The sequence below is a fragment of the Aotus nancymaae genome, unplaced genomic scaffold (genome assembly GCF_030222135.1).
Source record: "Aotus nancymaae isolate 86718 unplaced genomic scaffold, 86718_ANA_hifiasm-v0.15.2.pri h1tg000016l, whole genome shotgun sequence".
In the NCBI taxonomy this organism is placed as follows: Eukaryota; Metazoa; Chordata; class Mammalia; order Primates; family Aotidae; genus Aotus; species Aotus nancymaae.
In genome coordinates, this window is record NW_026988428.1 from 62,450,933 (window position 1) to 62,478,531 (window position 27,599).

At 43.1% G+C, this 27,599-nt stretch overlaps 1 protein-coding gene across 3 annotated transcripts in view; it reads right to left on the minus strand.

Annotated features, from left to right (window-relative positions):
* Positions 1-17,533, minus strand: part of DENND5B (DENN domain containing 5B) — a 209,301-nt gene extending 191,768 nt beyond the window's left edge. For all 3 annotated transcript variants that reach the window (XM_064377434.1, XM_064377433.1, XM_064377435.1), the window contains exon 1: positions 17,401-17,533. In XM_064377434.1, the coding sequence (XP_064233504.1) occupies positions 17,401-17,533 (133 nt within the window). The remainder of the gene's footprint in view (positions 1-17,400) is intronic.
* Between the last annotated feature and the right edge of the window lie 10,066 nt (positions 17,534-27,599).

Consider the following 27,599-nt stretch of genomic DNA (forward strand, 5'->3'; position numbering starts at 1 on the left):
TAGTTCAGAGACATTAAAAAAATATTCAATTGTGTTTACTAAAAAAATACGACAATTTATACTTTAAGTCCCTAAGGCAAATTTGAATATTATGAAATAATGTACTTTTAAGAGTAAAAAATTTAAGAAGTTACTTCTTTCTTCTACATTTGGAAAAAAAAAACACCAATCTAACTCACACACATAACCAGTGCTTCAGCTGTCCCTCAAAGACTGATGTTCAGAAAAAAGCTGTCACCTGATCTATTCAACAGAGTTCAGTAAGTCACTGAAATAAATACTGAATGTACATAATGTTAACAGACATTTCATATTGGGCCTCTGCCCTATAATCAATCAACAAGGTATGTCTACGTCATGGCCTTATGTTCACATTGAGAAAAATTTAAATTTTTACTCCTGCTTAGAGATTTCATTCCAGGTAAAAGTAAATGTAATTTTGTTCAATGTTCATGAGGTAGGCTCAACACTTGGGCAGGAGACTCTTATAATGACTCCATGACTCTCCAACGGGCAATTAAATCTGCAGAAGCTCTGGGGTCTAGGGTATTTGCTGGCTTTCCCTCTATCATTTCTCTTATTCTAACCACAGATTTTGTGTTCTAAGTGGCAGAGAGGATGAAAGAGGTATCAATGAGATAAGTTAAGGAGAATTTTGGCCAGGCACCGTGGTACACACCATTAGTCCCAGTGCTATCTCAGGAGGCTGGGGCAGGAAGATCCCTTGAGCCAAGGAGACTGAAATTGTAATGAGCTATGATGGCCTGTTAATAGCCACTGTGCTCCAGCCTGGGCAACATAGGGAGACTCAGTTTCTTTTATTTAAAAAAAAAAAAAAAAAAAAAAAAAAAAGGCATAGTGACTCATGTCTGAAATCCCAACAGTGGGAGGCCAAGGTGGAAGGACCATTTGAGTCAAGGACCATTCGAGACCAGCCTGCACAACATAGTGGGATCCTGTCTCTACCTAAAGTAAAAAAAAAAAAATTAGCCAGGTGTGGTGGCATGTGCCTGTGGTCCCGATTACTTGGAAGGCTGAGGCAAGAGAACCACTGGAGAACAGGTCGAGGCTGCAGTGAGCCATGATCGCGCCACCATACTCCAGCGTGGGTGAGAGAGTGAGACCCTGTCTCTAAAAAATAATAATGATAAAAATGTAAAAGGGAGGCAGCCAGGCGTGGTGGCTCATGCCTGTAATTCCAGCACTTTGGGAGGCTCAGGCAGGTGGATCTCTTTAAGTCAGGAGTTCGAGACAAGCCCAGGCAACATGGCGAAACCTTGTCTCTACTAAAAATACAAAAGTTAGCTGGGTGTGGTGGTGCGCGCCTGCAGTCCCAGCTACTCAGGAGGTTGAGGCAGAAGAATCACTTGAACCTGGGAGATGTAGGTTGCAGTGAGCCAAGACTGCGCCACTGCACTCTAGCCTGGGTGACAGAGCAAGACTGTCTCAAAATTAAAACTAAAAAAAAAAAAAAGGGAGATGGAGGGGGAATTTTGGAATCACCAGTATGGTTCTTAAGTTTTTGTTTTCTACCAACTTCTACCCTCTCCATACACTCAGTACTTTATTTCCCTATTGGCCCCATCCACCAGAGACAAGATGATTTACAAGTGGTTAACAGTAAATCAGTCCTGTCAGTCCTTCACTATGAAGAATATACCAGATTTTACATTCTGGTACACACAGTTTTCATGTATTTAATTAAAATCGGATTGTAGCTAGAGCTGCCAATGGAAAAAAGAAGTCACTGCCAGACAGGAGTGAGAACAATCAAACAAAATAACCTATTTTTGCATAATCACCTTAAGAGTACCAATGCCTGTGTTTTAATAAACTGAAATCATAGTCATCATAGTCATTGTTCTAGGGAACAATGGCACGAAACAAGTGATGTCCAGTACGAAAGTTCATTTCCCTGGAGCTGAGCCAGAATATTTTGAAATCCTGACAAAAGTTTATTTATTAAGAAAAAGCATACACCTGAGACAGGAGATAGGAAACAGTTTTAAACAATCTGTTATCTTGTTACCCCAGCCATTTAAATTTCCTTAAAAGTTACGGTTAAAGTTGAGGATAACTTATCCTAAAAATAAAAAACACTGTGGTTCTAAAAGTAAATCATATATAAGCTTTAAACTTATAACCAGCCATAAATTCCTACTGCTCAATATATTCTTATTAAAGTTTGTATCTCATTCTCATGGAATTCCAATTGATATGTTGGTGCTGATTCTTGTGACAAAGGAGGATTTCTACATCAGGGGATTGTGCCTACCCACTATCCCTCAAAAACAATTTACATCTCTGCCCAGAGAAAACAATTCCTTTTTGCTATTTCAGTCCTCATCTACAGCAATAAAAATTGATGTAAATTTAATATCCAGAAAGAATATCATTAGCCTAGCAGACTGTCCATGTTTTCTCAAAGGACCACAAGAGAAGGAACAAGAAGAAAACTGAAGGGATACTGGAAATAAAAGATACTAAACCTGAAAAGGTGTGAGATAAAAGAAATTTCCCAGTTTCAGGCTGGGTGTGGTGGCTCACACCTGTAATTTCAGCACTTTGGGAGGCCAGGCAGGAGGATCGCTTGAGTCCAGGAGTTTGAGATGGCCTGGGCAACACAATGAGACCTCATGTCTACAAAAAATTTCAAAATTAACCAGGAACATAGCAGGGCATGGTGGCGCATGCCTGTAATCCCAGCTACGCAGGAGGCTAAGGCACAAGAATTACTTGAACAAGAAAAGAGGCGGCGGAGGTTGGAGCGAGCCAAGATCATGCCATGTGCACTCCAGCCTGGGCGATAGAGTGAGACTGTCTCAAAAAAAAAAAAAAAAAAAAAAGTTAACCAGGCATACATACCTGTAGTCCCAGTGACTCAAGAGGCTGAAGTGAAAGGACTGCTTGAGCCTAGGAGGTTGAGGTTACAGTGAGTTATGACTGTGCCACTGTACTCCAGCCCATGTGACAGAGCAAGACTCTGTTCCCCGCAAAAAAGAAGAATGAGGCCAGACACAGTGACTCACGCCTGTCATCCCAGCATTTAAGAGGCCAAGGGGGTGGATCATTTGAGGTCAGAAGTTTCAGACCAGCATAGCCAACAAGGTCAAACTCCGTCTCTACTAAAAAATACAAAAATTAGCCAAGTGTGGTGGCGGGCACCTGTAATCCCAGCTAATCAGGAGGCTGAGACAGGAGAAATGCTTGAACCTGGGAGACAGACGTTGCAGTAAGCCGTGATCATGCCACTGCACTCCAGCCTAGGAGACAGAGAGACATACCATCTCAAAAAAAAAAATAATAATAATGAAAGAAAGAAAAAGACAAAAGAGAGAAAGAAAAGAAAAGCTTCTGCTAGAAATGAAGGTTAACTGGAGGATTCAGACAGACATGTGAAAGAGTTTTTTCAAGCCAGGCATGGTGGCTCACACCTGTAATTCCAGCACTTCTGTAGGCTGAGGAGGGAGGATTACTTGAAGCCAGGAGTTTGAGACCAGCCTGAGCAATGAAGCAAGAACCCATCTCTACAAAAAAAAATTGTTTTAATTAGCTGGGCATGGTGGTGCACAGCTGTGGTCTCAGCTTCTCAGGAGGTTGAGGCAGGAGGATCACTAGAGCCCAGGAGTTTGGGAGATCAAGCCTGCAGTGAGCTATGATCACATCACTGCATTCCAGTCTGGGCAGCAGAGTGAGACCTTATTTCTTAAAAAAAAAAAAAAATTTCTCTATAAAGTTTTACATGATGACACAAGAACTTTTTTGTCAAAAGAATATTTATTCTTCTACAGGTTTTTATCAAAAAGGGACAACCAAAAGAGCAATAGGAGGTGGCGTCATGAGGACCAAGATGAAAATAAGGGTGATCTTTTAAGAAGGGGTTAGAGAAAAAAGTACAAAAGTCTGGTCTATGAGCAATCTTGTGCCAAGCTGTACTGAGGAATTAAGATTATCAGAAATTTACTTAATTTACATTATCACTTCTACACCAACACTTTCTCAAACCATAGGATAATTTCCTGTTTAAATAAATGACAAAGTATGTTGTACCAGAAAACGAGAAGAGAAGGGAGGTGCAAGAAAATATAGTCTGCAAAGCAGAAACCTGGATTCTCCAGGCATGGACAGGAAAAAATTAAGCAAAATTAAGTGGATTTTCATCAGAAGGTCTCTGGGAATCTATAAATATAAATTTAAATTTAAAAATACTTAAACTTAAAACTACCTTTAAACTAGGTTTTACAGTTTAAATTCCACTAACTATATTTAAGGATTCAGCAGTTCAGTCTTCACAGCAGGGCTGAATGAAAAAATTCTACAGGGTCGGGCGTGATGGCTTAAGCCTGTAATCCTAAGCAGTTTAGGATGTCGAGCCTGGCTGACAGCTTGAGCGCTGGAAGCTTGGGCAGCATGGTGAAACTCTGTCTCTACAAAAAAATACAAAAATTAGCCAGGCACCGTAGCACACACCTGTAGTCCCAACTACTTACGGGACTGAGGCAGGAGGATTGCCTAAACACGGAAAGTGGAGACTGCAGTGAGCCAAGATCGTGCCACTGCACTCCAGTCTGGGGGACAAAGTGGGACCCTGTCTCAAAAAAAAAAAAAAAAAAAAAAAAAAAAAAAGATTCTACAACCCTAACATTATTAACTCTATCACATTTTTGTTTATTTGTTTTTAGCACACATCACCTTTTGGATTATTTTTTATTATAATCTATAAATGCTCTTTCCAAAATACTGTCACACTGTATAATTGAGAAAAGTATCTAGAAACAATCCAGATCAGCAAAGGTGTTGAGAAATGTACTCCCATGGTGTCCTCAGATACTGCACAAGATAGTTCACAAGTCTAGAGGAAAGCAAAGCAAACAGACTACTTCTGCAGTGATATTTCTAAAAGGCTTTATGAATATGTGGAAACTATTCATAGTTCATCAGTAACAGTAGCTTACCCATAGCACAAACTAGATTTCCCATTATGCATGGGGCTACGCACAATTACTGGTTTGATGCATATAATGCCACCTCTCTCCCACCCAATAAAAGCACACAGGAATGGAACTAAGTGAAAATGATTCATTAGAGGGAAGACCTTGAATCCATTCCATTTATTTTAAAATCCATACCATAATCTCAGTATGTCTACTATTGTTAATAATTACTTGTGACCTAGCTCATGAATGGTAGGCCCATTGACGTGTCACCACCCAGCAGTTGAGGACGGCTGATCTGAAGGACTCAGAGAGGTGGCAGAGCAAAAAGAAAAAGCGCTCCTTTGCAGCCAGACAGCCTGGGATGGAATCCGAGCTACCGGCTTTCCTATCTTTGGGCAACTCACTCAATGCTGCCCTTCTCATCTATCAAACAAGAAAAGTAATACTTTCAAGTTATTGTGAGAATTAGTGTTTATAAATCACCAACCACAGTTTACGCCTCATAAATATTAGCCATTTTCATAGTTTCAAAGTATAAAGGTGACTTCCTGGGATTACTTCTGACTTACTAATGCTAGCACATATCTTTGAAAGTCATTTAAATAAAGCATTATTTCAAAATTAGCTTTCTGCACAAGTGATGTACATAAGTTTTTAACAGAAAAATAAAAAGTAACCCAAGAAACCCATGTTAGTAAAAATAATTACAATATTTAATTTTGAATAAAGTTAGTGAAGTCATGGATTCTTGGGGAAGATTCAGAAATCTGAGAAAGCCAATCCTCCATGCTCTTCTATCCTCAGGATGTGCTGTCTCAGCAGCAGGTAAAATACTAACACTTTCATTCCTAGAATTCTCAGTTCTTACCTCTTCATTCTCAGCCAGCCTTCCTGGCATTTTATTTGAAAAGTAATGTAGGCCAGGTGCAATGGCTCATGCCTGTAATCCCAGCACTTTAGGTAGCCAAGGTGAGTGGATCTCCTGAGGTCAGGAGGTTGAGGCCAGCCTGGCCAACATGGTGAAACCCTGTCTCTACTAAAAATACAAAAATTAACCCGGAGTGGTGGTGGGCACCTGTAGTCCCAGCTACTCAGGAGGCTAAGGCAGGAGACTTGCCTGAACCCGGGAGTCGGAGATTGCAGTGAACCAAGATTGCACCCCAGCCTGGTGACCCTGTAAGGCTGATGCGGGTGGATCACATGAGGCCAGAAGTTCGAGATCAGCCTGGGCAACGTGACAAAATCCCATCTCTACTAAAAATATAAAAATTAGCTGGGAGTGGAGGCAGGTGCCTGTAGTCCCAGCTACTTGGGAGGACGAGGCAGGAGAATTGCTTGAACCCAGGAGGTTCAGGTTGCAGTAAGCCAAGATCACAGCACTGCACTCCAGCTGTTTTTTTTTTTTTTTTTTTTGAGACAGAACAAGATTCTGTCAGAAGAGACAAGACAAGATGGAAATAGGAAAGGAAAGGAAAAGGAAAAGAAAGGGGAAAGGGAAGTAAAAAGCAAAGGAAAGAGGAAAGGAGAGAGGAGGGTGGAGGGGAGAGGAAAAGAAAAGGAAAGGAAAAGGGAAAAGAGAAAGGAAAGGAAAGGAAGAAAGGAAAAAGGAAGGGAGGAAGGGAGGGAGGGAGGAAGAGAGGAAGGGAGGAAGGGAAGGAGGGAGGGAGGGAGGAAGCGGGAGGGAGGGAAAGAAAAGTAACAGGGAAAAAACAGTTTTGTACCAAAAATTTTTGAAATCTCTGGCCAAGAGGACCTCTTACATGATGCCATCTTAAAAAGTCAAGCCTTAGGTGGAACAGTGCATTGTAAAGCACAATAGAAGATTATAAACAGGAAAAAAAACCATAAAGGATTAAACTTTATAAAAACAAAGAGAACTGTCCTGGCTGACTGTGCCCAAAGCTGAAGGAAAAGGCTAATACATTTTATAGATGAAAGAAATTTTATTAGCTCTTCACAAAGCTGTTATATACCTTTTTAAAATAAATTAATCATTTATCCCTTCTCTTGCTTTTTCATCAATCTCAAGCTTCTCATTTTTAAGAAAATTCTAGCTTTCATTTTAGGGTTTTTATTTTATTCTATTCTATTTTAGAGACAGGGTCTCCCTCTGTCACCCAGGCTCGAGGGCAGTAGTATGATCTCAGCTCACTGCAACCTTGGCATCTTGGGTTCAAGCGACTCTAGTGTCTCAGCCTCCCAAGTAACTGCGATTACAGGCAAGCGCAACCACGCCCAGCTAATTTTTGTATAGAGACGGAGTTCCACCATATTGGTGAGCATGGTACAAACTCCTGACTTCAAGTGATCCACCCGTCTTGGCCACCCAAAGTGCTAGAATTATGGGAGTGAGCCACCGCGCCTGGCCCATTTTAGGGTTTTTTAAACCCACACATAGACCAGGCACAGTGGCTCACTCCTGTAATCCCAGCACTTTGAGAGGCCAAGATGGGTGGATCCCTCGAGCCCAGGAGTTTAAGACCACCCTGGGCAACATAGAGACACCCCATCTCTATAAAAAAAAATTTAAAAATTAGTCAGGCATAGTGGTGCAGACCTTTAGTCCCAGCTACTTGGCAGGCTGTGGTAGGTGGATCACTTGAGCTGGGAGGCTGAGGCTGCAGTAACCTGTGATCACAGTACTGCCCTCCAGCCTGAGCTATAGAGCAAGACCCTGTCTCACTCTTGTTATAAATAAATAAATATAGGGCCGGGCGCGGTGGCTCAAGCCTGTAATCCCAGCACTTTGGGAGGCCGAGGCGGGTGGATCACGAGGTCAAGAGATCGAGACCATCCTGGTCAACATGGTGAAACCCCGTCTCTACTAATACAAAAAATTAGCTGGGCACGGTGGCGCGTGCCTGTAATCCCAGCTACTCAGGAGGCTGAGGCAGGAGAATTGCCTGAACCCAGGAGGCGGAGGTTGCGGTGAGCCGAGATCGTGCCATTGCACTCCAGCCTGGGTATCAAGAGCGAAACTCCGCCTCAAAAAAAAAAAATAAATAAAAATAAAAAATATATATATAATATTTATTTGTTATAAACAAATATTTAAAAGTTTGAACCTTATTATAAACATAAAAGTTATTAGAGAATTTTAAGTAGAAAAAATTATTCTAAGATCTCACTATTATTTGGGAGCTGCCAGTATCATCCATATTACAGTAATAATCTAGAAATTAATACGTTAATTTCAAACAGGAACCCTCGGGTCCTTAAAGTCCATGTAGATAATAATTGGGAGTCCATTAATTGACACTAACATTTCAAAATGCTTATTAAAAATTGTAGCTTTCCTGGAAAGGGAACTGTATACAATAATTGATTTTCTCCCTTTCCTGGTGGCTGATTTTGTAATTACTTAATCAGTCCTCATATGGTATAGTTATCCCTCAGTATCTGTGGGGCACTGGTCCCAAGACTCCCAGGATGCTCCAACCCCTTACATAAAATGGTATAGTATATACAGATAACATATGTACATTTTCCCATACACTTTAAATAATCTCAGGTTACTTATAATACTTAATACGATGCAAATTCTATGTAAATGGTTGTTTGCTGTATTGTTTAGGGAAAAATGGCAAGAATAAAAAACTGTACATGTTCAGTACAAATGCAACTACTGTTGACAGTTTTTATTTTTTGGAACACTGTATTTTCAATTCAATGTGGTTTAATCCACAGATAGGGAACCCTTGGACATGGAGGGCTGACTATAAATGTGGTATGTACTAGTCCTCTTGTTCTATGACATTTAGGACTAATTTTCTTTTGGTAAATTAAGTTTTTTTACTCAGAAACAATGTCAGACCCCAACAGCGGTAGCTGAGAAATCATTAATCTCATTTAACCCTTTTCAAGACAGATGAGAACACTGATGCCTACAGCTGTCAAAGTGACAAGCCAGGTCCAAAATCTCAGCTTCTGACTACTGTACCAACAGCTATGGTTTCACAAGCATTCATATATTTCTTTTAAAAGCTATAAACTCACCTAATGACAAAGTATTTATGCTAAGAAATTATAAAACCCAGTAAGAAAAGCAAAGACGTTTTTAAAAAGTTGAAAGTGGCATATTTCACAGTAAAAGCCTTTATTTACATAGTAACACCTTATCTTTATAAATATTTATTGACAAAAGCAAAAATATCGTCAAATATATACTCTTCTAACTCTCTGACAAATGAAGAAATGCATGCAAACGAAATTACTTGCGCTGACCAAAGAAGAAACAAACTAGGTCAGGTCATAAAGGCCTGCCCAGTCGTTTCCCCTTTAATATCTTTCCCATATAGAGGAATAATAAGATACTTTCATTTGACAATAAGGTTACCCATTTAGGAGCTGTATACTGGTAGATTTTACAATCTGTATAACACAGCATATGTTACTAGAGACAGCAAATGTAGTGGTTATGGGTATAGATGAATTATGTCAGACAGACCTTCAATCCAGGTTTCTTAATTATATGAACCGGAGTAGAGTACTTAAATTCTCTAGACTCAGTTTCCTCATGTGTACAAAAGGGAAAACAATGCCTATTTCCTAAGGTTGTTGTATGGACTGAATGAGGTAACGCCTATAAAGAATTTAGCACAGTGGCTGGGCACAGTGGCTCACACCTGTAATCCCAGCACTTTGGGAGGTCAAGGTGGGAGGATCACCTGAGATCAGGAGTTCAAGACCAGCCTGGTCAACATGGTGAAACCCCGTCTCTACCAGAAAATACAAAAATTAGCCAGGCATGGTGGTGTGCACCTGTAGTCCCAGCTACTTGGGAGGCTGAGGCACGAGAATCACTTAAACTCGGGAGGTGGAGGTTGCAATAAGCAGAGATCACGCCACTGTACTCCAGCCAGACTCTGTCTCAAAAACACAAAAACAAAAACCAACAAGAATTTAGCACAGTGTCTGGTATGTGGAAAGCACTATATCAATGCTATTTTACTATTACTATTTCATCATAGATTCTTACAGAATAGTGGCCATGACTTATGTATGTACTCCATAATCTGACACACTGTAAGTATTTAACATTAAATTATCCAAAATATAGTAGCTAGTTATGCTTTTATCAAAAACAAAATTTACATCATTATTAAACAAAATGCTAAGGATCAGGCATATGGCACATGTTTCCTAAAGCATCCTGTATAGGAACCATCTCTACTCTTCAGTAAATTATAGAAAAGGAAAATGTTTTCTTCTGTACGGAGCTTTATGGAAATCATGACTAACAATGCACTGTATTCTAGATATTTACTTTTATTACTTTGAGAGTATCTGTGACCAACAGCGGAAATACAAGCAAAAGGATGTGCACAGGAATTTTAGGACAGCTTGTCTTAACATCTCAGCAGCAGCGACAACCTGATTTCCTCCAACCCCCTTTCTCTCTCCCTGTCCCCTTTTCTTTCCCTTTCTCTCCTCCCTGAAAGACACTATGTCTCACCCTCTTGCCCTCTCTTGTCTTCCCAGTTCTCTATGCTGGTGTGTCTTGCTTTAAAAATGGGCTGTATGCTTGAGCCTTGGAGTTATCACAGAGAATTTATTTTCACTCACATTTGGGCCAATTTCAGTATCAAGAGTTTTATTTCCAGTATATTTCCAAAATTAAGTGATCATTATACTATAGTGTCTTAGTCTGTTTTTGTGTTGCTATAAAGAAATACGTGAGGCTAGGCAGTCTATAAAGAAATGGCTCAGCTGGGCATGCTGGCTCACCACCTGTAATCCCAGCACTTTGGGTGGCCAAGAGGGGCGGACTGCTTGAGCACAGGAGTTTGAGATCAGCCTGGACAACATGGCAAAATCCCATTTCTACAAAAAATACAAAAATTTGCTGAGCATGGTAGCACATGCTTGTGGTCCCAGGTACTAGGGAAACTGAGGTAAAGGACTGCTTGAGCCCAAGGAGATCAAGGCTGCAATGAGCCAAGATTGTATCACTGCACTCCAGCCTGGGTAACAGAGACCTTATCTCAAAAAAAAAAAAAAAAAAAAAGAAAAGAAATAGTTTGTGGTTCTACACAAGAGACATGGTGCCAGCATCTGCCTCTGGTAAGGGCTTCAGGCTGCTTCCACTCCACAGATTAGAGATCACATAGTGAGAGAGAGGAATGAAAAGGGTAGGGGAGTGGTGCTAGACTCTTTTTAACAACTAGCTTCGTGGGAACTCATAGAGGGAGAACTCACTGCCTCCAGGAGGGTACCAAGCCATTAACGAGGGATCTGCCCCCATAACCCAAATATCTCCCAATAGACCCCACTTCACACATTAGAAATCAAATTTCAATGTGAGGTCTGGGGACAAACAGCCAATCCAGCACACAGCAACTACACCTGGAATCTTCTTTGGCCTCATTAAAATGAAGGCTGATCCTTGTACTACTACTCCTTCCCCAGCCCCCCAGCTACCCGGCCAGACCTTCCAAACTACCAAGAATCTATTGTAAGCCAAGGATGTCAACAAAGCTAACAACTGACACAGTACCAATGGTATTTGGATCAGGGCAGCTTCTATCCCACCCTAAGCCTATACACCTGGCCACTGCTTTTAAAAGACAGACTTCAGCACAGTCTTGACTATGACATTCAGTCTGGAATTAGGGCAGTTTTGAAATGCTTGTTGAATAAGTCAAGCTCATCTTTTTTCTGAGCTTAAAAAATAGAATAACTATGGGGAGTAGTGGACAGGAACCACCAGGCACTAGTCAGGTGTCTACTGCTGACCAAATGTGACCTGAGGGGGCCCTTAATCTCTGAGCCTCAGTTTTTTTCACTGTAAATATGTCTAAGGTCCCTTCAAGAACGAATGTGACATGATATTCTGTCATTCTTGACTAAATTTTATTATACTTACTTGAATTCAGATCATGGTCTCCATCTCTATGCTCTTTTGAAAACCATACCCAACACAACCAAAGCTAAAAATAGCTAGAGAGACACACTAAGGAAAAGATCTAAACAAAATTCTATGGCAGAGATCTCATCCATCAGACTTCAACAATTATGAGCAGGATTGAATCCAGGCTACCAAGGGAACACTTTTAAAATACTGTGGGCCAGGCGTGGTGGCTCACACCTGTAATCCCAGCACGTTGAGAGGCTGAGGCTGGTGGATCACCTGAGGTCAGGAATTCAAGACTAGCCTGGCCAACATGGTGAAACCCCATCTCTACTAAAAATACAAAAATTAGCCTGGCGTGGAGGCGTGGACTTGTAGGCCCAGCTACTCGGGAGGCTGAGGCAGGAGAATAGCTTGAAACCAGGAAGCGGAGGTTTCAGTGAGCCAAGATTACGCCACTGCACTCCAGCCTGGGTGACAGAGTGAGATTCCATCTCAAAAAAAAAAAAAAAAGGACAAGAAAAAAAAGAATATTCTGGTCATCACATAATTTGTAGACTCGTATGTAAACTTATCTTCATTCCCTCATTAAACACTGTGTACTGTATATAAGACACTATGAAACAAAGTCCCTTCTCTCTTGGAGGGCTTGTATATTTATGTTACTTAATAAAGCCCTCATCATGTCCTTCATTTTCCCATTGCTCAAAAGATTCGCTGCTGTAAATTTAAGCCATGTGTATTCCTACAGCCAGGTCTTAAAGGAAAGAAGAGCTATAAAATGAGATTTCAGGCCAGGCACAGTGGCTCATGCCTGTAAATCCCAACACTTTGGGAGGCCGAGGCAGGCAGACTGCCTGAGCTCTAGAGTTTGTGATCAGCATGGGCAACACGGTGAAACCCAATCTCTACTAAAATACAAAAAATCAGCCAAGTGTGGCGGCATGCACATGTAGTCCCAGCTACTTCGGAGGCTGAGGCAGAACTGCTTGAACCCAGGAGGCAGAGGTTGCAGTGAGCCGAGATTGTACCACTGCACTCCAGCCTGGGCAACAGAACGAGACTCCGTCTCAAAAAAAAATAAAATAAATAAAATAAGATTTCAAAATGATGTCTGCCTTCCCTGATGTCAACTAATTGCATGATTTACCTCTATTTATACCTCCTTTCTTCTACATGCAACAAAGAATCCTGCTTTGAAACCTTTTCCTTAGGATCTTTAATATTTAAAGGAAATTTTAACATTTCTCCTTTAACACTTAAAGGATGCTTTGCTTATGGACAAAGTGCATTTTAAAAATATACAGTGAGTAGGAGAAACACAACAACTAAGATGTGGTACAGAAAAGACAACAGGTAAATATATCAGAATATACAGGTAGACATCACCATAAAGTTTCTAAGTCCTCCATTTTAAAATATATTTTAAAGTATATATTTAGATTATTTTCAGCTATTAAGGGATCTACATATTTGAGGTGCAAAAAGGATTTTCCATTGCTGTTTAAGCTGGGTTTTACTAGGAATGTCTAAAAACCATTTGAAGCCTTAATAACTTTTATTATAAGGTCTTAGTCTATTTAACTGTTACTGTCTTTGATTTCAATGTCCTACCACCTGCAGAGTGTGAATTCTAGGAACATGCGTATGTTAAGAAAGTCTGAAGCAACTAGTAGAATGTACGTTTAATAAAAGTCAATTAAGACCTTCTACAGGCAGGGTGACAACTTGCTAAGAAACTGTGATAAAGACAGATCAGCTCCAACAAAGCAAAACAGAAACTTAACTATCATTAACTTTGAAATTAATGCCGCAAGACAGAAACTACCTTCTGGCTAATTTGCCTAACAGTTTCATGATCCACAAATGTTTCTCTACAGAAATAGTCAAGAAAATTCTTAGTAGAGAACATGATACCACATTCTCCTGTTTTCCTGCCACATCACTATCCATACTCCTCAATCTCCTAGGCTGTCTCCTCATCCTCCCCACCTATATATGCTAGAATGACCCCAGTGCTCAATCACTGAGTGTCCTCCTCTCTTTTCTATCTACACTCAACCCTTAAGTGATTTCATCTAATTTCATGGCTTTAAATTTATACCTACAGTGCAGATCTTCCCGAGAGATGTCTTGTCTATGTGACATCTCCATATGAATGTCTAATGGACACATCAAACTTAGTATGTCCAAATCTGAACTGAACCCCAGCCTGATTCTCCATCAGTCTTCCTATTTCAGGAGAGAAACTTACAGTTGTTCAGTCCAAAAATCTTGGAGTCATCTTTGATCACTTTCTTTGAACCATATTCATAGAATTCCTAAATATCCATACAAGTTATCAGCAAATATTGTTGGCTCTACCTTCAACATCTATCTAGAATAGTCCTTCCTGACACTTCACCAAGCCAACAGCATCTCTTACCTTAAATACTTTTTTTTTTTTTTTTTCAGACAGTCTCCCTCTATTACCCAGGCTGGAGTGCAGTGGGGTGATCTCAGCTTACTGCAACCTCCACCTCCTGGATTCAAGTGACTTTCCTGCTTCAGCCTTCGAGTAACTGTGGTGGCACGTGCCACCATACCCGGCTAATTTTTGTATTTTTAGTAGAGATGATATTTCACCATGTTGGCCAGGCACTGGTCTTGGACTCCTGACCTCAAGTGATCCACCTGCCTCAGCCTTCCAAAGTGCTAGGATTACAAGTGTGAGCCACCGCGCCCAGCCCCTCACCTCAAATACTAAAAGAGTTCCCTAACTTGTCTCTTGTCTCTACCCCTCCCCTTTTATAGTCTACCCAACATGTCAGGCACAATAGCTTTTAGAAGGTACATCAGATCTTGTCATTACTCTGCCCAAAACCTTCCAGTGCTTTCCCATCTCAGAGTTAAAAGCCTAACTACTGCATGAGGCCCTATACAATCTCTTCTGCCCTTTCTCTTTGATCTTACCTACTACTCTCCCTCTCCCTCAGCTCCAGCCATACTGGACTCCTTGCTGTTACCAGCACAAACTAGGGACTGTCCCACTCAGGGTGTTTGTACCTGCAATTTTTTCAGGGGTGGAAAAAAAGAATGTGTTTTGTCACCTGCTGTCACAGCCTGCAATGCTGTGTCCCTAGGTGATCCATTTGGCCTACTTCCTCACCTCCTTCAAGGCTCTGTTCAAATGCCACCCTCTCTGTGAGGCCTTCCCTAACCATCTTATTTAAAATCACAACCCCACCATCCCACCACTCTGCTGGCATGTCCCTAAATCCACTCCCCTACTTTATTTTTCCTCATAGCACTTATTAACATCTGGAGACCTATATACAGTAGGCACTCTACGTGGAATCTGCATCCACAGATTCAACCAAGCACAGATTGAAAATGTAGTTAGGCCTACAATGGTTGTATCTGTACTGAACATGTACAGACTTTTTTCTTGTCATTATTTCCTAAACAATACAGTATAACAACTATTTACATAACATTACAATGTAATAGGTATTATAAGTAATCTAGAGATGACAAAATATACAGGAAAATGTTCATACGTTATATACAAATACAACACTATTTTATTATAAGAGACTTGAGCATCCGAGGATTTTGGTGTGGGGGACACTCTAAAATCCATCCCCCATGGATACGAGGGGATAATTGTATTTTCATTATCTGTTTACACTAGAACGTAGAAATCCCATGATGGCAGGGATTTCTGACTGCTTTCTTCACAGCTGTCCCCAGTGCCTAAAAAACAGACTACAGATAGACACTTTCAAAACTATTTGTTGGATGAATGATACTGAAATACTACCAGGCAAAATACATTATTACCTGAATACATTAAATATTGTGAGAAGCAGAAATCCCAATCACCCACATTCACACAGTTTTGCAAAAAGAGATATCATAGTTTGTTTCTTAAAAATGCATTATAATCTAATTTTTGCTTTTGTTAACGTTATTCGCACTGTGCCTAAAGAGTCCTAGGTCACACCTAAAAGGTACTGTTTTAGCTTCAGTAGGCAAACGGAGAAGAAAAAATACAGGCTTTTTTCCTTTCATCAGTCATCACTGACAGAAGGCCTCCAAGTGACCCTGGTGCCACAAATGTTCAGGATGTTTAGGGAATAAAGGAGTCTAAAAAATAAGAATATTCCTTCACCAATCTCAAGAGAGGAATCTCTCCAAATCTTTCTGCAGACTTTTTCTTCATATCCTTTAACAAAGCCATTCTTAACATGTACATGAAATCTTAGTTGAAGGAACAATGTAATTACATAATTACACATACAGAAAAACCTGGTACCCTATTCTCTCCAAAATTTTAACTAAAACTAGACTTACAATTTTTGTTGAAAATGTTTTGTGTTTCTACCTCCAAAGAATATGAAAAAAAAAATGTTTTGCTGTGAAGCTAAGAAAAAGCTAAGACGTGGGTTGGTGGGGACTGTTATTTTAAGGCTTAACAGTTTTGTTTACTATTGTTTATTATCTAATGTATTCTTCCCAGCTCCCCCCACCCCCACCAAAGGGAAAGTGAAAAATTCACGTTGGTGCAATCAATAAGAAATTATTGGTCCAAAGGAAGATGTTCTGAAAGGCTATGACCTAAGTCTTCTTAGCACTGACACAAAGTTGAGGCAGTAGATGTCACTTGTCTCACCCATTTAACGACAACAACAAATCAAGATTCAGATCCCGCGGAGGGAGGCAGAAAAGAACAGGCGTGAAAAATGAAATCAGTGGTTTCTCCCCGGCCTGCTCCCGACACTGCGCACTCCACCGCCCCCCGCCCCGCATCGCCCTTTAACGGCCCCTTTTCCTGGCGTCCTTTCCCCAGCATAGCCCCGCACTGCGCCATCAAACGAGTCAAGAGAAGGGACCCGTGCCCCTCTGGGAAAACCAGTCACTAACACACGGTGCACCCAACTGAGTTTAAACTCGAGAACAGTGTAGGCAGTGTCAACATAGCGCGGTGCTAGGTCCCGAGCGTCCAAAGGTCCCCGCCACCTCCCCAGACGCGACCAAATCCACAAGATTCTAAAAGGTGACTTGGCCGGCATCGCAGAGCCGGAGGCGGCGCAGAGGAAAGAGTCCAGAATGAAGTCCGACCGGCCCCAGCCAGCCCCGCGCTCGCTCGCACCGCCACCGGCGACTCCGCGGATGCTAACCGCAGCTGGAGCCGAGTCGGGTCCGACTCCCCCTCCCCCGAAGAAGCCCAAGAGCGGCGTCACGTGCGGGGCCGAAACTTCGCGGCCGGGGTGGGGAGGCAGGCGGGTGGGAGGCAGGCGCCGCGGCCGGGGGGCAGCCCGCACGCCCGGTGAGTCGTCACAGGCCGCCTCCGCGTGCGGCTACGGGCGAAGGGGCCGTGCCCTTGGGGCCACCCCCGCGCCAGTTATTAATAACCCAGGGCCCGGAGGCGAAAGCCCCGGGTGGGCGCAGCCGCACAGCCCGCATGCGGAATAAATAACAATGTCATTAAATCGCGCCCGAGCGCCCGTTCGGCCAGAGAGCGACGGGGGGCGCCGCCGGGAGCTGACTTTGTCTGGAGCCCGCACGCCGCCTCCCGCGCGTCCCCCGCGCCCCTGAGGGGACCCCGCGCCGCCGCAGCCCTGGCCTTACCCGCCAGCTCGTCAGGCTCCAGCCCGCTGTCCGCGTCGATCCCGCACAGCACGAAGTAGTGCGCGAAGCGGCAGGCGGCCGGGGAGGAGCCCGAGCCCGAGCCCGGGCCGGGCGTCGCGCCGCTCCCGCTCATCCCGGCCGCGCTGCTGCAGTGGCCGCCGCCGCCGCCGCCCGAAAAGGCTTTCTGTGGAGGCTGCCGCCACCGCTCCGGCTGCAGTCTCTGCTCCCGCCCTAGGGCGACACCGGCGCGCCCATGGCCGCGCAGCTGCCGCTCACCGCCGCAGCCTACCTCCTTGCTCCGAGCGGGGGAAGCGGCCGCGGGCTCGTGCGCGGCGGGTCCAGAGCCCCACCGGGTGGGGGAGGGGCGCCGGGGGAGTGTCGGCCTGAGAGGCCCGCGCCGCCGCAGCTGCACTCGCTAGCTGAGAGCCGCCGCGTCTGGCGCCCGCAGGTCAGCTGAGCGGCTCTCGGGCTGTGGGAGCGCAGGGCGGGCGGGGGCGCCGAGGCTCGGCGCGTGCGACGGCTAGGGGTGGGGGGCGCGCTCGCGAGGCCCGGGGACGCGCGCTTCTGCCGTGAGCGCGCACCCAGCGGGCGTGGAGGCCAATCCTGGCGCGGGGCCGCCTTCGGGGCCGCCTTCGTGCCCTCCCGCCCCGACTGCGGCTTCGAGGGCGATCCAGCACACACCCCTTCCTCGCCCTGGCCAGCCGATAAGAGGGCTAGCCTCAGTCTGGGGGGACAGTCTTCTAAAGGGGATGTCACCCATCCTAATTTTTCTTAATGCAGCTTTGGGGAAGGTGAACAGCCGCTCTGAGATCATTTCGCATAACGGTCTGAACCATCGTCTTTTAAACTGTGACCTGTGTCGGGGGTGCCTGTCTCACTTAAGGCCCTTCTTTCCCCCAGCCCTCGCCCCATTTACAGGCCATCCTTCCTCAGTGACTTGGTGACAAGTCAACGGTGAGGGGAAAAAACACAACACAACTCAATAGCCACAAAGCCTTGAGACTTCTAGAAGGATTACAGTCAGCAACCCCCGCCTTCTGTCATTTATCCTGACATTTTCCAGGTCAGTGTAAATAGCCAAGGCGCTCCAGTTCCGCAGCCCTGGGCTCATCCGATGTTATCGGCTCTCCCCACTGGTGTATAATCGGAGGCTAACGCAACAGGAATTAGACCCTGAACTCTGCTCCTCAGAAGGGCACAGCTTTCTTGCCCTGGTTAGTTCTGTTTTTTTTTTTTTTTTTTTGCTTCTTTGGAAGGAGGTCGACAACCCGTTCTTTTTTTTTGAAGGAAAACTGGCTGGGCTCAGTGGCTCACACCTGTAATCCCAACACTTTGGGAGAGCCCAGGTGGGAAGATCACATGAGATCAGGAGTTCAAGACCAGCCTGGGCAATATACGGAGACTCTGCCTCCATCTAAGTAAATATAAAATTAATTAATTTAATTTTTTTTTTTTTTTTGGTGGGGGGACGGAGTCTCGCTCTGTCACCAGGCTGGAGGGCAGCGGCGCAATCTCAGCTTGCTGCAACCTCCCCCTCCTGGGTTCAAGTGATTCTCCTGTCTCGGCCTCCCACGTAGCTGGGATTACAGATCCGCACCACCACGCCCAGCTAATTTTTGTATTTTTAGTAGAGATGGGGTTTCACCATGCTGGCCAGGATGGTCTCGATCTCCTGACCTCGTGATCCACCTGCCTCTGCCTCCGCCTCCCAAAGTGCTGGGATTACAGGCGTGAGCCACTGCACCCGGCCTAAAAAAATGTTTTTGAGAGACAGGGCCTCACTATATTGCCCAGGCTGCTCTGAAACTCCTGGGCTCAAGCAATCCTCCTGCTTTGGTTTTCCAAAGTGCTAGGATTATAGGCATGAGCCAGTGCTCCGGCCATGTAAGTAAAAATAAAACTTAAAAAATAGAAAACTGAATCCAGTTCATCTCCACATGGTCACCCCTTCTACACCACTCCCTGGTTTCTTCTTTGGGGATCTGAGGTATCTACCACTGGTAATATACACAAGCAAACCTTCCAGAGAGGTTGTCTAAGAGAACCTCAATTATTTGACTGAATAATGTTCTTCCTGGAAGATACATGTACATGCATACCATCATTTAATGTCTCTTGTGTCTTCACTTTCTCTTATTCTTCAGTTTTGAAATAAAAGAGGCTGGCCGCGGTGGCTCAGGCCTGTAATCCCAGCACTTTTAGAGACCAGGGTAGAAGGAGCACTTGAGTCCAGGAATTCAAGACCAGCCTGGGCAACATAGTGAGACCTTGTCTCTATTAAAAATAAAATGAAGCCGGGTGCAGTGGCTCAAGCCTGTAATCCCAGCACTTTGGGACACCAAGGTGAGAGAATCGGTTGAGGTCAGGAGTTCGAGACCAGCCTGGCCTAGTTTTTAGTGAAACTCCATCTCTACTAAAAAATAAATAAATAATTTTTAATTACTCAATAAAATAAAATAATAAAATATAAGAAGAATCAGGAAATCAGGGTGAGCCACAATCTGAATGATTGACCTTTCACTCCTATTGCACCCTGTACTTCTTCAAAACACTTGTAATGGCTTTTCAAGCTAATCAAACAAACACAGTAAAAAACCGATTTACTGTTTGCACTAGCCAAAACACATGTTATTTAAAAAATTTTTTTTTGAACAGTAACTGATTTATGAGCTTGTAAGCCCCACATTAATATTTTTAAGGTGAAAGCAAAAAAAAAACCTAAAAAAAGAGGAAAAAAAAACAAAAAAAAATATTTTTGAGGTGAAAAAAATTGAATCCCTAACAAACAATGCATGCAATTAAATATACTAATCTCATAAAAATAGAATTCCTAAACTCTTTTCTAAAGCTTTTAAGAGAATAGTCACACATTATAAAATTAAACACTGATTTGAAAATATCCATATACTTTTCTAATTATCACTTCAGGATGACACTGTGTAAGTATATTCTGCATTAAGCTACAATGAAACCAAGTAGAAAAGATACTCGTGAATTAGCTATGTATCATTGTATGCAGATTGTCCTCTAAAATAATGACATAAATTAGCTAAGGGAACAAAAATCTGAGCAATGATCTGCTGTCTCCAAAGGACTCACTGGTAAAGCCTCAAATGGATGGCATGGCATGCTTGGGATAGCTGAGCCCTGCCATGGTCTGGAAAAGTGGAGGAATGAGAGATTGACAGCACTGCTAAGCTGGTGGCAAATGGTGACTCTGACTACTGGTAAAATGTGGCTGGAGTGTAGTGGTGAAGAATGGTGTTGACAAGGATTGTCATAGCATCAGAAGAGGAAAATAACCTCTCCCCTCCTTAACACGATTTAAATATTTTGGAGGGTCCACTCTCCCTCACCATATTGCTACTTCTCAATCCCTTACAGCCTTCTTTTTTTGGGAGTGGGCAGGTCACTCACCCAGGCTGGAGAGCAGTGGCACAATCTCAGCTCACTGCAGCCTGCACCTCCCTGGCTCAAGCGAACCTCCCACCTCAGCCTCCTGAATAGCTGGGATCACCACCCACAGGCATGTGCCACCACACCCAGCTAGTTTTTTGTATTTTTCATAGAGACAGGGTTTTACCCTGTTGCCCAGGCTGGTCTCAAACCCCTGGGCTCAAGCAATACACCTGCCTCAGTCTTCCAAAATGCTGGGATTACAGGTATGAGCCACCTTAGAACCCCCTTTTACCCCTTGTTGTTGTTAACCACTTTTTACTTACTACCTATAAGACAATCTGCTTAATGTTACTCTAGCTTTAATTTCCTTATTTGTCCAGTGGGGATCAAAATTAAGTTATTGTAAAGTTTGAAGGCAATTCTACATATAGAGTGCTTAGCACAGTCCCTAGCACACAGAAAGTATTCAATATATTTAAGTCATTGTTTCTGTGTGCCAAGCACTGAGCTAAACATTTTAACATACTATATCTCATTATTTTGATTTTTTTTTTTTTTTTTGAGACAGTGTATCTCTCTGTTGCTCAGGCTGGAGTGCAGTGGTGTGATTTTTTTGAAAGTAGTAACAGGTACATAGGTAACCAAAGTATAGAGCTTCTTTGGTGAATCTTCATCCTCATTACGTTTTCTGGACAACTGCACAGGGATGCAGGATGGGACATTTCTTAATCCTTTTGTCCAGACAGCATTGTTGGGCCTCATATCAATGCACACATCTGTAGTTCCCATGTCTTTCATGGCAAATTTCCAGATCTTGTTGAATACCCAAGGGGCACACTTCTTGAAGCCAACTCCATGAATGCCCTTGTGAATGTTGATGGTATATGCTCAGGTCACCAGCTTGTTGATGGTAGAACTGTAATTCTTCTCGCCACCCTTCTTTGCGGGAGGCATTCCGAGGGGCCCAAGTTGGAAAGGAAGAGTGTGAGGGATTGTGGGAAAAGGTCAGTGATGCAATTATAGCTCACTGCAGCCTCCATCTTCCAGACTCACGTGATCTTCTCACCTCAGCCACCATAGAAGCTGCAACGACAGGCACATACCACCATGCCTGGCTAATTATTTATTTTATTTTATGTTTTGAGACAAGGTCTCACTCTGCCACCTAGGCTGGAGTGCAGTGGCACAATCACGGCTCACTGGAGCCTCCACTTCCTGGGCTCAAACAGTCCTCCCACCTGTCAGCCAGTACCCCCACCTGAGTACCAGAACCACAAGCATAAGCTACCATACTAGACTAATGTTTGTATTTTTTGTAAAGTCAGGATTTCACCATGTTGGGCAGGCTGGTCTCGAACTCCTAGGCTCAAGTGATCTGCCGGCCTTGGCCTCCTAAACTGCTGGGATTACAGGCGTGAGCCACCATGCCCAGCCAATTTTTTTATTTTTATTTTTATTTTTAGTAGAGTTGGGGTCTCCATACATTGCCCAGGCTAGTCTCGAATTCCTAAACCCAAATGATCCTCCTGCCTTGGACTCCCAAAGTGCTGAGATTACAGGCATGAGCTACCGCGCCCAGTCATGAAAATCAGTCCAAGAGGACCAGCACTTCTTGCGTAGCACTTTAGAATACAACAGGTCATGATCACTTATAATCGGATAGGGCCAATGGAGATATGCAGACCCTAGTTCCAGGCCCACTCAGTGAGTGTGATAAATACTGAGACAGGCATGGAGGTTGGGGTCACTGAGCCTGTGCTGTGTTGATAAGAGAAGTTCAATGTGGCAGTCAAACTTTGCATCCAGATTGGGCCACAATCTCTAGATGGCGTCTACACAGTCAGCAAAAGGGGCCCTAAGATTTAGTTGTTGCAAATGGTGACAGAAAGGAGCATCCAAGTCACCTAGCATTCAAAAGTCCAAGGAAGTAAGGCCGGGCACGGTGGCTCACACCTGTAATCCCAGCACTTTGGAAGGCTGAGGCAGGTGGATCACCTGAGATCAGGAGTTTGAGACCAGCCTGGCCAACATGGCAAAATCCCATCTCTACTAAAAATACAATAATTAGCCCGGCATGGTGGCACATACCTGTAACCCCAGCTACTCGTCTGAGATAGGAGAATTGCTTGAATCCAGGAGGTAGAGGTTGCAGTGAACTGAGATTGCGCCACTGCACTCCAGCTTGGGAGATAGAGTGAGACTCTGTCTCCAAAAATTAAATAAAATAAAAATTCCAGGCCGGTGTGGTGGCTCATGCCTGTAATCCAGCACTTTGGGAAACCAAGGCAGGCAGACAACCTGAGGTCAACAGTTCGAGACTAGCATGACCAACATGGAGAAACCCCATCTCTACTAAAAATACAAAATTAGCCAGGCATGATGGCACATGCCTGTAATCCCAGCTACTTGGGAGGCTGAGGCAGGAGAATCGCTTGAACCCGGGAAGTGGAGGTTGCAGTGAGCTGAGATCGCGCCATTGCACTCTGGCCTGGGCAATGAGAGTGAAACTTTGTCTCAAAAAAATGATAATAATAATAAAATAAAATTCCAGGCAAGCAGCCTCAGAAAGTCTATCAAGGAGTCACAGGTTCTCCAGTTGGAATAAGAAGTCAAGAGGATATAGTGGGTTGAATTGTGTCCCCAAAAAGTTGTGTCCAAGTCCTAATCTCTGGCACCTGACCTGTGAATGTGATCTTATTCAGAAATAAAACCTTTGCAGATGTAATTGAGGATTTCATCTTGAGATCCTTAATGCAGTGCGATTATAGTTGAGCGGGCCCTAAACCCAATGACTGGTGTCCTTATAAGAAAAGGGAGATTTGAAATATTGAGACACACAGGTGGGGAAGATCATGTGAAGACAGAGACAGAGCTTGGAATGTTGTTGCCACAAGCTAAGGAGTGCCAAGTGTTGCCAGCAAACGCCAGAAGGTAGGAGAGAGGGAGGGAATGGACTCTTCCTGGAGACCTCCAGAAGGAATCAGCCCTCCTGACACCTTGGTTTTAGCTTTGTGGCATCTAAAACTGTGAGAAAATTAATTTCTGTTCTTTAAACCACCAAGTTTGTGGTAACTGGTTGCAGCAGCCCTAGTAAATTAATACAGAGGGGAACCTGCAAGGGCCCAGTCTGAAAAAGGAACTGGAGACCTAGGTAGGTTACCAGCATGGAACCCAAGATACTAGGATGAGGGCTCCTGGAGAGAGACACTCACATGTAAGGTAGAAGCTCGATTCTAATGACCTAGGCACAATGACAAAGTCTAAATTAAAAAGGCATGGACAGGACTCGGTAAAAGGTCTAGATTTGAAGCAGAAAATGGGGCAGAGATAGGCCTAAAAATCAACATCAAGTGTCTTCATCTACGAGAAGGCAAAGCTCTAAAGAGACCAGAAGCTGAAACAGGGTAGTGTTTTGTTTGTTGTTGTTGTTGTTGTTTAAATAGAGATTAAGTCTCGCTGTATTGCCCAGGCTGGTCTCAAACTTGTGGGCTCGAGCAGTCCTACCACCTGAGCCTCCCGAAGTGCTGGGAATACAGGTGTGAGCCGCCACACCCAGCAGGTTATAAAAGGTCAATCAACAACTTCCTCTTTTTTCCCTAAGATTGGAACCAATTGAGAAATAAGATATACGATGCCAACAGATGGAGAGCAAGCTCTATTATTAAATATAGCCTCTGTTAATGCAAAAGCTGGCTGGGCGTGGTGGCGGACATTGTGGTAAGCAGAGATAGTACCACTGCACTCCAGCCTGGGCGACAGAACAAGACTCCCTCTCACAAAAGCTAAAGCTGATCTGAAGAAACAGTGGCTCTGTGAGCATATCTGTGGCTGAGAAGATTTGCTACATTACTTTCCATCCCTCCAATCTTCTCTTCCCGCTGACCAAACCCTAACTCAGGCCACAGAAGGGGATATTTGAATATGCAGAGCATCTACATTTAGTTCAGTATTCCTGTCCCATGTAAGCCCCAGGTGGAAAGAAAATAGAAGACTCATCAATGCTTGCTGCCTTTAATTAGATTAGCACCATCCAATGGAGAAATAAAGCCCATGACTACTTTGCTAACCCAGCAGGCAGGAGAGGGGTGAAATAGGGGCCAACGGTGTTATTTTAGAAGTCCCTCTATATGGAAACGTGAGGCAAGAGGAAAGAAAGGTCTTCCCTAATAGGTGGCTGTTTAATCAGAATCCATCCCCTCCTCCTTCACTGTGTAGTGTTCATGTTGTTCAGATGGGATTGGGCTTACACCTAGCTCTAGGCTAGTCTTTGTGAACCTGTGCTCCTTGTAAGAGTTACTGACTCAGGGATGAACAGTTATCCTAAGCTGGTCTAATTAGGATGAGGTTCAGAACTTTTGTTTCATAGTTGGAGAGAGGAACATCCTCTTCTCACCTTGGGTGTAAATAGGATATATACAGTCACTAAATTACTGGTAGCCTTAAAAGGAAAGCCAGGACAAGGATGAAGCCAATATACAGAATGGAGCAGAGCCAAGGATATCACTGAAAAGTAGATTATATTATGAACTCTGGCTCAAATCATAGAGTAAGCCTACTCAATATCTGGAATTTGTCAGTAAATATGAGCCACTGCATTCCTTTTATTGTTTCAACCAATTTGAGCTATTTTCTTTAACTTGCTACCAGAAGTTTACTCTCAAAATAAGGGAATGGTTTCTAAGATCCCTTCCAGTTAAAAAAAAAAAATTATAAATCTAAAAGAAAAGAAATATATAATTCCATGTTCTAGAAAAAGTCCCAGAACTCTCTCTTTTTCTTTTTTATACAGTCTTGCTCCCTTGCCTCAGCTGCAGTGGTGTGATCTCGGCTCTCTGCAATCTTCGCCTCCCAGGTTCAAGCGATTCTTCCACCTCAGCCTCCCGAGTAGCTGGGACCACAGGCGCGTGCCACCACGCCTGGCTAATTTTTGCATTTTTAGTAGAGACGGGATTTCACCATGTTGGCCAGGGTGGTCTTGATCTCTTAACCTTGTGATCCGCCCGCCTCGGCCTCCCAAAATGCTGGGATTACAGGCATGAGCCACTGCGCCCGGCCACAAACTATCTCTTCTTAAGGATGTGACAGTGATCTGCACTAGACTTCAGGCAGCTAAGGTAGGCTCTCCTGGAAATCAGTCCATAAGATGAGGAAGAAATTTTAGCAGCCTTCTGCAGAAGAAGGTATTTTCCTGGGTTGGCTAGATTCCTTGTCATCAAACCGAAATCAAGAGTTTATGAATAGGAATTTAAATGCAGATTTTTTGTCAAAATTTAGAATACTCATACCCTCTGATTCATTAATTCTGCCTCTCAAAATTTCTCCTACAGAAATATGCAAGTAAAGAATATGTGTACAACAACATCCCTTGAAACATTGCTCATTATATTTAAAAAGTGGAAACAATCTTATTTCTACCAATAGGAAATGGGAAGTAGTTAGCTGGGTGTGGTGACTCACATCTGTAATCCCAGCACTTTAGGAAGCTGGAGGTTCCTTTGAGCCCAGGAGTTCAAGACCAGTCTGGGCAACATGATGAAACTCTGCCTCTATTAAAAATAAAAAGTAAAAAATATTTTTAAATTGTTTAAATTATTATTCCTTTAAGAAAGGAAGTGGTTAAATAGATTCTGGTATATCTATACAATGCATGCTAAGAATGAGGTTGCAATGATGGAAAACAATATCTAATATATGGCTGAATATAAAAGGCAAGAAAAATGGCTGGGTGTGGTGGCGCACACCTGTAATCCCAGCACTTTGGGAGGCTGAGGTGGGTGGATCACTTGAGGTCAGGAGTTCAAGACCAGCCTGGCCAACATGGTGAAACTTCATCTCTACTAAAAATACAAAAAAATTCTCTGGGCTTAGTGGTGCATGCCTATAGTTCCAGATACTCTGGAGGCTGAGGCAGGAGAATCACTTGAATCCAGGAGGTGGAGGTTGCAGTGAGCCGAGATCATGCACTGCACTCCAACCTGGGCAACAGAGTGGGAGTCCAGCTCAAAAAAACAAATTGCAAGAAAATAAAAATGCATAGTTCCTATTTTTGTGTTAAAAATAAACTGTATATGTGTTTGTGCATGAAAACATCTGAACAGCTTCTACTTGTTATTTTTCATATTTCTATATTCTTAAAAACTGACGACAGACATCTGTATCTTTTTGTAATTCAAAACCTTTCTTTTTTAAATCTGTGTGTATTTCTGTGAGAAAAGATGATCATATATAAGAATCATGGCTATTCTTATATAAATCACTCAAATTGGTAACTATTAGAATGACTTATTGAGATTAATTCAAATAACTATACATATATGCATATATGTACATACATGCATGAGCATTCATTAATTACACAACAATTCTTATAATGCCTATTATATACCAAGGATATATCAATGAATAAAATCCTAGAGATATATAATGCTGCACATATATAGATTCAAAATAGTCTGAAGAGTATAAATAACTATGAATATTGAAAGGATTAGTGAGGTGTGATGGTATGTGCCTAAAACCCCAGCTACTTGGGAGGCTGAGATGGGAGGATTGCTTGAGCTGTGGAGTTGCAGGTTTAAGTGAGCTATGATCGCACCACTGCACTCCAGCCTGAATGACAGAGCAGAGACCTTGTTTCTAAAAAAAAAAAATAAAAAAGAGAAATGAAACAAAGTATGCATAATTTTCAATCATCAAAAAAATTTAATTTGGCTACTCAGTGATGAACTTGATTTGATGTTACAAATTTGTAATCTTTCTCAATTCCATCTAAAAACCTTAAGGTTGAAAACACTCCATTG